Raw genomic sequence first — 13894 nt, forward strand, 5'->3', positions numbered from 1 at the left:
CAAGGGGCCCGCCTTCATTTGGGCTGCATACTGGGGCGGGATATGGAATGTATTCCAATCAAGTGATTTGGCTGAAATAAGGGGCAGGGGCTGCTGTGGTGCCGGTGGCCCCCAGGGCTGGGAGCAGCTGGGAAGGTTTCGAGTTGAGCTTCACACTGTGTGAAATGTCTCATGATTGGAAAGGTCATTCAGCCCCTTTCGGCTGCCTCAGTCCTGTGAATCCGCACCCCTCCACCATGTGGGCTCAGTCCGGGCTCCCCTTCCCTTCCCCTCCACGGGCAGAACTGGGCTGCCTGGGCGGGGCGGGGGGGAGAGCGCGGCCAGGTGGGGGCCACATGTGCACTCACCCCACACAGCCGGGCAGCTATCCCCGGGGAGGGGGTGCGTGACCACTGGGGGGCTGCTGGCCCCTCGTAGGCAGGGGGTTACGGGTGTGGGTACCGGGCAGCTATCCCCAGGGAGGGGGTGCGTGACCACCGGGGGGCTGCTGGCCCCTCGTAGGCAGGGGTTACGGGTGTGGGTACTGGAGCCTGGAGCCGCAGGGCCCAACTCTGGCACTTGAGGGTGAGGTGCCTTTGGCCTCCCACAGTTCTGGCATAGAATGGGATGGGCGGGGCCCATTGAGTGGATTTGCTCCTGACGTGCCTCGGGGTAGGGGTGTGGTGTGGGGCTGTGCCCCCAGGGTCACAGCAGTATCAGCCTATTTCATAGGTGAGGAAGTAGAGGTTCAGAGGAAAAGCACTTTCTTCAGCTGCGTGGTCACTCAGCAAGGGCCTGGAGCTGAGCCCAGGACTCAGAGCTGGGGATCTGGGCTTGTGGGGCCGTAGGTGTGAGGCTGGGAGCCCTCCTGACATCGGGGAGTGGCCCCCCCAGGTGAGGCAGGTACAGCGAACAGCGGGCTTGCCCTGGAGCCTGGTTCCAGGTGCTGACGTGGTGAGCCCACAGCAGGCACCACATACACCGCAGGTGGCTTGGAAGCCCACAGGATGGCTGGCAGGGACAGTGTGTGGTACGCGGGTCACGGAGCGTGTGGAGCCCACTGAGAGGGGATGTCTGGCCTCCATACTGGCAGGGTTGGGTGCAGGAGACAGTGTGGGGCTGGGCTCTGCTGCTGCACCAGGCCAGACGAAGGTGTGCCAGGGACCAGAGTGGGTAGGTGGCCAGGACCAGCTAGGCACACTCTCAGGGTGACCCACAGGGAATGGGGCCCAAGGCCAAGGGAAGGCAGCACCTGGCGGGAGGGACCTGGGGTCAACTGAGAGGGCTGGGGGGCAGGACTAGGTGGGTGGGGCTGGAAGGCATAACTGGGTGGGTGGGGGAATGGGGCTGGGAGACTGGACTGGGTGGGCATGAGGCTGGAGGGCAGGACTGGGTGGGCTGGAGCACAGGGCTGGGGCTTCCTGGCCCATCTGACAGCCAGCTCTTCCCTCCCTGACCTTGATCCTGGCACAGACGCCTCCCGCCCGTCCCCCAGGCCTTTCTTCTCTGGAGACTGGAAGAGCAGGTGCCTGGAAGGAGCTGCCGTGGGGTCCAAGGGGTGGGGGCTGGGCAATGTGTGGGGATGTGGCTCATACTGGGCTCACTTGCAAGTTGCCACGGACCCACCTGCTGCCCGGTGGGGACACTGAGGACCGAGTGCCTGGGAGCCACCAGGGTGCAGCCTGGGGGTGGTGCTGGGTGGGTTCTGAGTCCTGAATCCAGGCTCTGAATCTGCGGCAGAAGCCCCAGAGGCCACGCTCACCCTCTGCACAGGGCCCTGCCGCACTGAGGCCCACCAGAGTTCCTCTCACTGTCCTGGGAGGTGGAGGTACCCTTGCACCTGGTTACACAAAATAATCGGGCGGCGGGTCCCGAAAAATGCCATGCTTGCTTACTCAGTAAATTCAGCTTTTATGAGTGTTTAGGCTTCAAAGCACTAATTACCCAATTAATGGGCAATTAACAAGCAATCAAGTCACTGTAGCCAACAGCCACAGCCTCCAGGAGCTGCAGGTGAGGCCCTGGAGCACACACGCCAGAGCTGGACTTGCCTGGGCACCCTCCCCACAGCGCCGAGGCCCCATGGGCTGTGCGCCCGCCTGTGACGGTGCCTTCCGGTTGGGGCTGAAGCCCTCAGGAAAGGCTGTGCCATGCGGCGGCCCCGTGGCCAACACTACCAGGGAAAGCTCTGGGCTCTGCGGCGCCCACTGGAGGCCCCCACTTAGTGCACCCAGCACGCACCGCGCTTGCCTCAGGCCCTGCAGGACTCGGGCAGCCCTCCACCTCCAGTCCGGGCCCGTGAAGAGATAGCTGGGGATGGGAAAGGGGAGCGGTGGGGCTGTGGGGCTGGCACCCCTGCCTCTGGCCTCAGGATCTCTGGAGGCATTTCTGAACTCTCTCTGAGAGCTGCCAAGGGAGACCACCTGAGGGGCCTGGTGAGCCACGCGTCAGCAAGAATGTGGGGCTGGAGCCCTGGTTAGGAGGAGAGACAGCTGGAGAATGCACCCTTCCAGGCCCCTTCCATTTCAGGACCTCCTATGAATCGAACTAACTCCCTCTCAGGCCTGCCCCGAGGGACTCAGCCCAGCCACAGCCAAGCTCACTCTGACCAGGGATCTGGGTGAGCCCGTTCCCCCAACGCTCTTCCCCGAGTCCCAGCCAGTCTGGCTCCTCCTGGCACTCAGGGCTCTGTGGCCCCTCCCCTGAGCTCTCCGTGCAGTGGCAGCCCTGCCCCTCCACACGAGTGCGGCCAGCCCCTGCTCAGGGCCCTGATCCCACCCAGGGGGGATCTCCGATTGGCTGCTTGCTGATCCATGGTCTTGTCTGTTGAGAACACGGATCCTGTTCCCGAGGGTCGACAGTGTCCACTCAGCTGGAGACATGGCAGGCACACACGTGAGCGGCCTGGGCTCCAAAGTCCGCACTGCCCGCAGCCCCACGCTGTGCTTGGAGGGGACAAAACTGTCCTCGTGGGGGCTCCCAACTGTCACAAAGATTGGGGCACTAGGTGCTGGGGCCAGTCCCCGAGGGAGCACTGCCTAGCCCCAGTGCAATTCCAAAACATTTGCCAGACATTTGCAGTACTAGAAACCTGCTTAGCACCACCTGAGCCTTGGACCTAAATGCTCTAAAATGCACAAAATCACCTTTAATTTTCTCAAGTCGCGACTGCCACAAATGGAAAATCTGGACTGGCATTTGCTCTGTGACACCCTGGGACGCGGATGGGGAAAGCATCCACCTCAGCCACCTCCAGGCTCAGCCCGACTCACACACCGGACATGCTGGACCGGCATTCGCACTGTGATGCCCCGGGATGCGGGCCGGGGAGGGCCCACCACAGCCACCTCCGGGCTTGGCCCGACTCACACACTGGACAGGAACCGTCTCACCCAGAACAGCTTTCCATTCTCCACCCGAGTGCCACTCTTCCCATTAAGTACGTGTCCCTGGCCACACGCTCTGTGGGCTTCACACCCACAGCAGAGGGCACCCACCACGCGACAGGGTGGCCATGCAGCACATCCCTAACCCTCAGCCCTCATGTCCTGTCGAGCATGGCCACCTGGAACCCCTGTGCTCTAGCCTTCCAGCTGTCTCCACATAGCAAGGGGGTTCCTGGCGACAAGAGCTGGCCACCAGCCGCTTCCACTCCACCCCGCCCCACACCAGCCTGAAGACCCTGGCACGCCACCAGAGCCCCTGGCCTCACCATGATCATTACCACACAGGCACATGCACAACACGATCATATATACACGTGTGCAAAGACACCGTTACAAACACACATGTGCACAGCCACATACATTTTTATGGACACATGTGCACTGACATGCAGTTATGCATGCATATGCACTTATATGTACACAGAGCCACATAATACACTTTCACATACACATGGCACTCACACTGTCACGTACACATGGCACACACACCTTCATGTACACATGCACTCACACTGTCATGTACATGTGCACTCACACAATCATGTACACATGGCACACACTGTCATGTACACCTGCACTCACACACACCATCATGTACACATGGCACACACCATGTACACATGCACTCACACACACACCATGCACACGTGCACTCACACCATCATGTACACATGGCACAGTCATGTACATGTGCACTCTCACACCATGTACACATATCACACACATGTACACACATGTACACCGCCATGTACACATGCACTCACCCACAGTCATGTACACACGTGCACTCACACCATCATGGACACACGTGCACTCACACTGTCATGGGCACACGTGCACACAAGCAGGACTCCTAACCCCTGGCCCCACAAGCCTCCCCTCTGGGTCTCTGCCCAGCTGCTTCTCTGGGGGTTCCTGCACCCCCTGGGCCTAGCGTGCCTGGGGCACCCACAGCCTCAGCTTCACTTTCCCATGCACCTCCTGCTCTCTGATACTGGCTGCATTTGCTCCTGTTCCTCATCTGGCTGGGAGAGCTGGGATCTGGCAGCCACTGCCCCACATACCTGTGGATCAGCTCTGCTCACCTCTTCACACCCAACCAGCACTGTCAGGGGGCCAGGCTGCAGCCCCCATCCTGCCTCAGAGGCCTCAGTGGGGTTTCCTTCCGTCTCTCCCTCTACGTCCCCACAGTGGATGGAGTGTGGATCTCAAATCCACTCTCCTTTTTCTCATTAGCGTCCCTCCCAGCACAGCCCTGGCTGGACCGGAATAATTAATAAGCCTGTGTCAGGGAATGAATAAAAGATGGCCCCCCGGCCCCGAGCACGTGGCTGACCTTTCTTGGAGCCGATCGTATTAATATATTCTCGTGTTGTCAGGCTCAGAGTGCTAACTGCCTCATGAATTATTTATCAACACAAAAAGTCTTAACCAGAAACAGTGTTAACATTAATTCCTAACCCCCGTGTCACAGCAGCCCAGCCTGTTCCCATAATTGGATTTCAGCTTGACGGACACCCTGGACTCCAGCCTGGCCCTCTCCAGCAGGGCTGTGCACCGCCACCTTCACTGTCTGTGCCACCCTCCTTGGTCGGGCACCTCCCTGCCCCGTAGGGCTGTCCTGCCTGGTGGACGGCTGTGGTCCCCGTTCCTGGGAGTGCTGCAGGGAGCTGTGGGTGAGGTGAAGGGTGGCACTTATGAGGCCCCCCCAGGCCAGGGTCCAGCCCCTCCCCTGGAACCTGGCCTGGGCTGCGGGGCTCTGACCTGCAGAATGTGCTGGAATGGTGCCCGCCAGCCTGGCTGAGGCTCTGGGAGGGGTGGCCACAGCTGCCTGGGCCTTGAGCCACCAAGGCCCAGAAGCCGGGCACATAAGCAAAGCCGCCCTGAACCCTCCACCCAGCCCAGCCACCAGCCACCATCCCCGGGAGCCCCCAGTGAGCGCCGTGCAGCACAGAGGAGCCCGCCGGGCTGAGCCCCGCTCGATTCTGACCCATGAGACGGAAGATAAAAGAGCACGTGCCGGCCGCGGGGAGAGCCCTGCATGGGCACAGGGAGGCGGCAAGGTGAAAAGGGTGGACAGGGAGGGGACCAAATCCATTGGCCCCATCCGGGCCCTGCCCTGGCAAAGGGTGCGACAGGTGCAGCTGACGCCTGGGCCTCGGCTTCCGCATCTGCAGACGGAGGTGAGGCCTCTTCATGGACGTCACCTGTTTGCAAATACCGCAGGTGGAGAAGTCCGATGATCTACATGCCATGGAGATAAAGGTGTTCTCACACGCAGACACTCCCTTCACCTGGGGCCTGACAACGCACGCCCTCCCACAGCCCACAGAGGCCAGGCCCCGAGTGGGGGTGGATGGCAGAACGGCCACCTCCCAGGACCCCAAGTCCCTGCTGCCCCCGTGCCAACCTCCCAGGGCCGAGTGGTGGTGCCTGGGCTGCTGGAACAAGCCCGGCCTGGACCCTGCCCCTCTCAGCACTGGGTGGGTCAGCCCCTCTGTCACTTAGCCTGGGGTGGTGGGGAACAGTGGCACTATCTGCACAGCCTCCCACCCTCCACGACCCAGCTCCCCCGCACCCCTCCCTGTTTCCTCCAGCAGCTGCGCCCGCCCGTCTCAGGTCCCGCACACACAGGCTTGCCCCTACCCAGATGCCCTGGCCTGCCCCTTCTGAGACACTGCCCCGACCCCGGCCCACCTTCCTTCCCAGCTGGCAGCTGCTGCTCTCTTTACCGACTGGCTCCTCTCCCCACTGGAACGGCAGCTGCCTGAGGGCAGGGACCCTGTGTGACGTGCCCGGCACAGAGACCAGCCCAGAGTCAGGCTGTGCTGAGGCCACTGCCCTCGGGCACACGATCACCGTGGCATGGACGGACAGATGGGTGGCTGATGGGGACAGGTGGTGGGTAAATGCATGGATGTGGGTGCGTGAAGATGAACAAATGGGTGGGCAGATGGGCACGGGCTGTGGCCACCACAGGCGAGGACATGGCTCAGCCCCCACCTCTGCGGTCCCCACACAGCAGCCAGCCGGAAAGACCCTCCTACGCTCCGAGGTTGGGAGGAGACTGTGGCTCTCTGACTCCAGGGAGAGGCTGATGGGTTTTTATTGCTTTTGTACAAATTATGGCTGCTCAGAAGAGGCCCAAGGAGCCACGCAGTGAGCGTCATAAACCTGCCTCGTAAAGACAGCACAGCGCCTGTATCGGGCCTGGCGCAGAGCAAGGGCGACAGGGCCTGGGCGGCTGGTGGCATCTGCAGTGTCCCACCTGGCTGGGTCTCTGCCCCTCCCGCCCACCTCCACCTCCAGCCTCCCGTCCCAGGTCTGCCCCCAAGCACACGGTGGGCTCCCTCCTCAGGGGCCTCAGAGCCTCCCACCGGCCCCGCTGTTCAAACCTGCACCTGCTTCAGTCGGCCTGGCTCCTCCTCCCACCCACTTCCAGACCTCCCTGTCCCTGTCCCCGCCGACCTGGCCCCCCTTCCCACTCTTCTGCGCCGTGCTTAACACCCCAACTGGGGCAGCAACTCCTTGGCTTCCCTTACCAGGGTCTTTCCCATCTTTCTCCCCACGTGCATGCCCTGGCCATGGCCACGCTCCGCATACACGGGCTAGAGGGGAGGCAAGGGGACCGATTTCTCCACACCTCAGTTTGTGCAGGGTGGGTGTCTGTGACCCTGATGGACGGCCTTGCCATTGGGACAGGAAGGGTCTGGGGGGCTGTGGCCAAGTGGGCGCTACTGGGGGCAGAGGAGGGTGTGTGGGCATAGCCACGCAGGTGGCTCTTCTTGGCGGGCACAAGGGGCTGAGCAGCCGCATGGAGGACAATCCTGGGCAGGCGGGGCTGAGTGGTGAGGGAGGTCTGAGGCTCTCAGCTCCCAGTCACTGAGGTGGGTGCCCATGGGTGGCCCCATCGGCCTCTCTGGGCCTGCGACCCTGTCTAGAGAACGGGATGATCTGGTAACTAAATGCCGCGTGCAGGGTGAGATGGGTCCCTGAGGCCTGGGCCTCACCATGGGCTGTTACCTCTACCCTGCAGCTCATCTGGCCCCTCACCCTGGCCCCTGTACGCCCCCTGCTGGCCACGGGCCCTTCCAGAACGTTCTGTGCTCTGGTGTGGGAGGGCAAGCCAGGCTCCTGTGCCGGCAGGAATGGCTCCAACCCCAGCAGGCTCTTGTGGATCCTCATTCTAAAGAATCTGCCAGCCCCTGCCACGCTGCCGTCAGTCACCACATCCTCGGGTGGGAGCAGCTTGACCTTACAGTGCTGACGGTGGCCGAGGAGGCCAAACCACACACTTGGGGCAGCCCGAGGAGGCCAAACCACACACTCGGGGCAGCAGCTGCTGAGGATAAGCAATAGCTGGGGCTTTGCTGGCCACCGATGTGGACAAAATTACACCACTTTCAGGACGGTTCATAAAACCAGACCAGGTGAAGAATGCCCGTGCCGCTCAGCAACATGGGAGGCTGCCGGCCTGGCTGTGGCTCCTCATTATGCTGGAGGCCCCAGTCACAGATAGGCAGGCAGCAAGGGGTGCACACGTGAGCAACACGCAACGCCACATGCACAACATGCAACGCCACATGCACAACACACTGCCACGTGAGCAACACAACGCCAAGTAGTTCACAACACACACCACGTGCACAACACACGCCAAATTCACAACACACAATGCCACATGCGCAACACACGCCAAGTTCACAACACACAACGCCAAGTTCGCAACACGCAGCGCCACGTGCACAACACGCAAACACACACAAGTCACACGTGTGGGTGCGTACGCGTGCGCACACACACGCAGAGGCCCAGAGAGGAGCCCATGACACTGCTCGACAAGGCAACACACAGCCCCACACAGCCCACCACACGGGGGTGCCACGGACACGAGGGGCACACGGGCACATGCGCACGTGCATGCACACACACGCACATGCACACACGCCCACACACATACGGCAGCCCCAGCCTAGGGAGCACCCCAGGAGTCTGAGGGCCTCAGGGAAGTACCGAACCCCCACTAGTGGGTCCCAGGCTCCAGCACAATCCAGACCCTCAGCCAGGCCCCCTGCCTGCTCCTGGATCCTGCCTGTCCTGCTCCTGGGCATGTGTCCCGTGGGGCTGGTTCTGGGTCCTCCGCCCCGGGGGTTGTGGGGCCGGTTCTGGGTCCTCTGCCCCTGAGGTGGTCTGGCCTCCACTTGCCTCCAGTCCTCAGTGCCGGGGAAGAGCACTTCCGAGGAGGCCGGGCACCTCCCTGCTGTCTGCCTAGAGCCTGGGCTCTCCCCTGTACCCCCACACACACTGGACACGAGGGGCCCCCAGGGCTGACAGCGTGGGCGACTGAGGGCTACACTGGACCAGGGCCCCGGGTGCACACCTGCACAAGGCAGGGCCCACCTGTACGCACCAGGGTCTGAAACACAGGGCACACACACAGGACCGTCTGCAGCCCTCAGGGTCCTCCCGGGCTCCTGTGGCTTGGAGGGGAACCCCATCCCCTGTGCAGCAGGCCGGCTCCTCCCCTGCCTTCCCCCTCCCCCCACCCCACCATCTGTCACTTCTGTGCCTCGGCTGTGGGGGTTAAGCTGCAAGCAGCTGGCAAGTTAATGATGGGCTTTCTCAGGAAACACAGAGAGTGCTCTGGAGAGAAGACCTGAATAACGAATGGAGACTAAGAAGCAGAAGGGCGCCCAGTGGCTCAGGGCAGAGAGGCCCAGGTGCCCTGGGGGCCTCAGACCAGCTGGGGTGGCCACAGGAGGTGACCATGTACACACCTCACCAATAACTGGGGGCAGAGCCCACCTTCCAGAGCTTAAGACCCGGCCCTCCCCCTGACCCACAGCAAGCCGGCAGGAGCCCTGCCCGGCACTCGGAGATGTCACCGACACTCACAGTCTGGCACCTACGCAGGGGCCGCAGCCCTCCTCCTGCCCATGGAGTCTGCATCAGGGCACCCCACTTGGCCCAGGTGCTTCCCAGCAGCCAGGGCCAGGTGGCTTTAGCCCATTTCCACACTCTGACCCCGAACATGCACACCAGGAGCCGGCCTGTAAGGATACGGCTGATGGCCTGCCCAGTACACCGCCCAGAGAAGGGTGGGGGAGTGTCATCACACTCATGACGGCGGCTGTCAGGACAACCACAGCCACCTCTGAGGGGCTGCCCCCCGCACTCAGACGACAACAGCAAGACTGCCCAAGGCCCGCCGACGCCCCACGCAGCGCAGGAGGAAGAAAAGCCCCAGGAAGAGGCCCCTTGGGCGGGCGGACGCTCCAGGAACCACTGCCCAGATGTGAGCTCCGGCCGCCCCAGGTCAACGGCTCATGGACTCTGGGCCAAACCAGGTGAGAGGCCAAAGGCAGAACCCGGGGTGGCAGAGCCGAGCCCAGGGCTTTACACACACCCTCAGGTGAAAGGGCAGCCTCAGGGGAGCTGGGGTGAGGGTGCGAAGGGCCCAGCTGAGCCCCTGCCGTGACCCAGTCAAGTGGCCGATTCCTACCCATGATCCTGGGTCCAGGGATCATGGGGTCCACTCCTGGCCTGTGGCTGCGCCGCCCATGCCGCCCCCTCACCGCCTCCTGCTCTGCCACCAGCAGAAGCTGTGGGACAGAGACAGTGGGGGGCTGCCCCACCAGTCCGCATCCCCTCTGGCCTGGCCACACTGGGTCACTGACGGTTAATTACACACCCTATGAAAAGCTGCTGTGGTTTAGTGAGGGAGCCTCTCCGGCCTGGAAATTGCGGGGGCTGCAGGGACGGGGCGGGCGGAGTCCAGGCCCCCACCCTCCCATGAGCCAAGCAGGCCGTCAATCTGTAGAAATGGCTTTTATGGAGCTCTGGGTTTTACGATGTCATTAATGTTCCTCCTGACACTTGAGGGAAAATGAAACACAGTCATGAGGAGGGCAGGGGACAGCGGTGATGGGAGTCGGGGAGATGGGGCTGGGCCTCCAGGTCTGGGGGGCAGGGGTCGGCGCCTGGCCTCCCAGGCCTTTCCCACAGTGAAGTCCAGGCACATGTGCAAGGAGACCTCCGCCGTGCCATGTGCACCCATGGGGAGGCACGGCACACCAAAACACACCCACTCCCCCGGGCAGACATCCACTCCCCCCCGGGCACACACCCATCATGAAGGCTGCACACGGGTCTCCTTCCCCCTGCCCGCCACGGGGTGCTGGCTCCCTGGGTGTTGCCCTGCAGTGCCCAACCTGGACCCAGTCCTCTCTGTTCGGGCTGAGGCAGGTGCCGGTTGGGGCATTGGAGACGGCTGCTCACACCACGGGCACCTCCCACACCAAATGTCCCAGGCCCCCAGTAGGACCCCAGGAAGCAGCCCGGCCATGGTCCCGCGGATCCCAGCAGCCTTAGCCGCCGCTGGGGTCTGTGCAGGCTGACCACTCCGAGGCTCCTGGCAGGGCCACAGCCACAGGGCCGGCCCGTCCCCCTGGGGCAGCATGTCAGCCTGGGGGCCTTTGGCAAACCGTGAGCAGGACACTCCCCCGATCTTCACTCCAGAGCTTTTCCACTCCCCACCAGCCCCACGTGCCTGAGGCCAGAACCAGTCTGGGGCTTCAGAGGGAAAGCGGGCACAAGACGGGTGAGCTAGGTTGTGGGGCCTCGGACAGGTGAGGTGGGGGCCCGGTCCTAAGGCCCCAAGGGGACAAAGATGGTTGGGGGGTGCTGGGGGACTTACAGAGTAGCCTCTCCCTGAGACCGCCTGCGCAGAGCTCTGCAGGAAGGAAGAGGGGACAGTCAGTGAGGCTGCGGCTCTGACCCAAACTCCTAGGGACGCACCCGGCCACCTGCCCCGCAGCCCCGCAGCCCATCACCCGGCTGAGCACCTCTCCCGGGTGGGGACAGGTCCAGATGCCCAGGCCCAAGACCGCCAGCGAGACGTCCTCACAGGCAGGGGCCACGAGAACTGAGGCCACGGGGAGGAGGACAGAGCTCGGCGCCATGGGGGCGTCGTGGTGGGTCCTCCCCAGGGGCTGTTGTCCTCCCGGCCCAGCCAGTCTGAGGCTCCCTGCAGCAGCTCTGGGATCCAAACCCGAGGAGGCTCCCACAGGGACGCCTTTGGCTAGCTCCCTTCCCCAGGAGGGCAGGCCCCACCAGAAACGCTCCTCAGAGGAGGCAGGAAGACCTGGGGGAGGCCGGCCCAGGGCCCCAGCTTCTGCTGACCTCCCTCCGTGCCCACCCACCAGAGGGGTCCACAGTCGCAGGACTTCGGGCAGGGTGCCCTGGCTAGTCATGGAAGGCTTTCTGGAGGAGGTGCCAGATGGAGCCCTCAAAGGAGGGTTCACCACAGGGGCCTGACAGGTGGGGGGGGTCAGGGCTGGGGGATGGCAGCTGGGAGCCCCTCAGACATCAGGGAACACTCTGGTCTGCAGGGGCTGCTGGGGGCCCCCTACACCCTTGGATCCCTCTGGCTTGAGCGGGTGTTGTGAGGTCTTCAGGACAGAGGTGTGGATCGCACCAGCTACATACTCGGACCACCAGGGCCTCCCCCAGCAAGAGTTGGGGGGAAGCAGGCTCAGGGTTGCTGTAGTGGGTGTGGTGGATCACTGAGCTGGGCAGGGTGGGGCTCACGGAGAGGGTCCAGAACAGCCTGGGGAGTAGGGGGCAGATGCAAAGATCCAACACTCCGAGGGGCAGGGCAGAGGAAGAAAAGGGGGGCTATGGGACCAGCTGAGAGCAGCCCCCCACTCTCCCCAATCAATCCAAGACCCCCACTGCAGAGTCGGGGAGGACACCCCCTCCCCCTTCCCCAGACAGACCCTGGCCAGGGCCAGGTCAGCTCCTGAAGGGCCCCAGGGTGTCAGGGGACAGAGCCCAAGGCCCTGGGTCCCAATGGGCCCACCCGCCAGCTCCCGGCTGTCAGAGGGGTGGGGGGCCTCTGTCGCCCCGAGTTTGAGCCTCAGTCCCAGCTGCTGCGTTGTGCCCAGAATGTGACTTCATTCATCAGGGGCTGGCAATCAGAGGACGAACCAGGGCAGCAGTGGCCCCAGGTAATTCCCAGTCTATTTTCCTAACTTGTGGCAACAAGATGGGGAGACGGGCAGTGAGGCCTTCATTTAAGTGATAATGAGATGCCTCAGGTTCCATTCATTGGAACTCCCCCCACTGCCCACCCCACACATCCTGCAGGAGCTGGGGAAAAGGTGTCAACAGCCTCCGGCCTCTTCCCGCCCCAGCCCGATGCTCCCACTGCCGCGCCCTCAGGGTCCAGCCCTGTCACTGGCCAAATCCAGCATGAGAGCCTAAGTGTGGGGGGTCCCGGCCCCCCGGGGACCTGGGGCCCAGGGGCCTCTCTCAGGGACACCAAAGGCGTGTCCTGACCCAGGTCAGCGTGTGCCTCTGCCTGGCACGGGCACGTTGGGAGCCCGGGACGCTCGGCCCAGATCTGATCAGGGTGAAAGAAGCACCTTCCGTTGACGTTTAACAAACCCCGGCCCCTGCTGCCTCCACACTCCGCCTGTCTCTCGCCCCAGCCCACGAGGCAGGTGGGTGTCCCCAGCAGCAGGGCAGGACCCACGGCAGCCCAGGCATCTCCAGTGGCGGCCCAGGGGTGCCCATCTCGAGGCTCGGCCGCCATCCGCCTGCCCTCCACCCCCAGGGCCAGTGGTGCAGGCGCAGTGTCCAAGGCAGGCTGAAAGTTTTGGGCTCTGGGCTCCTGCTAGCTCGCTCACCGTTTCTTCATTTAAATCTCTCCTAATGGGGAAAGTCCTAATGAGTGAAGAATCATGCTTTAATGAAGGCAAAATGCTAATTGCTAAGACAAAGCCTTCATGGGAAACTGGGCCCTAACCAGTGGCTTCCTGGATGCCCTTGTGCAGGACGCAGCGGGCAGGAGGCCCAGACTCAGGGAGCCTCCGGGCACAGGCAGCTGTGGGTACTCACATCGCTGAGCGGGTCCCGGGAGCTGGTGGCTTCGAGGACGCTGTCGTCGTCACTGTCCCGGTCGCCCCCTTTGGACACGGTGACCTTCATCTGGGACAGAGAGAGACACTGTCTCAGGCAAACCCCCACCTCACCATGTCCACATCGGGGGCCGCTAGCTAGGGCTACGTGCCTGCTCCTGGCACCCTGGCCCCGGGTGCCCCGACAGCCACTGGGCGCTCTGGGATGTGACGTGCTGTGGTGGGCCGTGTCCTGGTCTGGGGGCGGGAGCAGCAGCAGGACGGAGCTCTGCAGAGCCAGGAATGCCATCCCGGCTGACGGCTCACACACTGATAACACACTCTGCCAGGATGGGGAGGACCCACCCAGGACCCCCCGGCTCAGTGACATGAGAACCGCCACGTGCTCGGAGCCGCCCCTTCCACAAGCCGCTGACTCTGAAGACATCCTGGGGGTGCTGGGGACCACGGGTGGGGCCTTCTCCCACACCCTGGGCTCTTCTCAGCCTCAACGGCCAAGCCGCCCCCCGGCTGGTTGGCACCACCCCATCTGGCTGTACGGGGCTATGA

The 13894-nt window shown here is 63.1% G+C and overlaps 1 protein-coding gene across 1 annotated transcript in view; it reads right to left on the reverse strand.

Annotated features, from left to right (window-relative positions):
* Positions 1–13894, reverse strand: part of FBRSL1 (fibrosin-like 1) — a gene marked incomplete at both ends in the record, with an annotated part of 97681 nt that overhangs the window by 41934 nt on the left and 41853 nt on the right. Inside the window, 2 exons of the mRNA XM_011961359.1 lie at positions 11122–11157; positions 13326–13415. Coding sequence (XP_011816749.1) covers positions 11122–11157; positions 13326–13415 — 126 coding nt within the window. The remainder of the gene's footprint in view (positions 1–11121; positions 11158–13325; positions 13416–13894) is intronic.

The sequence above is a fragment of the Colobus angolensis genome, unplaced genomic scaffold (genome assembly GCF_000951035.1).
Source record: "Colobus angolensis palliatus isolate OR3802 unplaced genomic scaffold, Cang.pa_1.0 Scaffold115, whole genome shotgun sequence".
In the NCBI taxonomy this organism is placed as follows: domain Eukaryota; kingdom Metazoa; phylum Chordata; class Mammalia; order Primates; family Cercopithecidae; genus Colobus; species Colobus angolensis.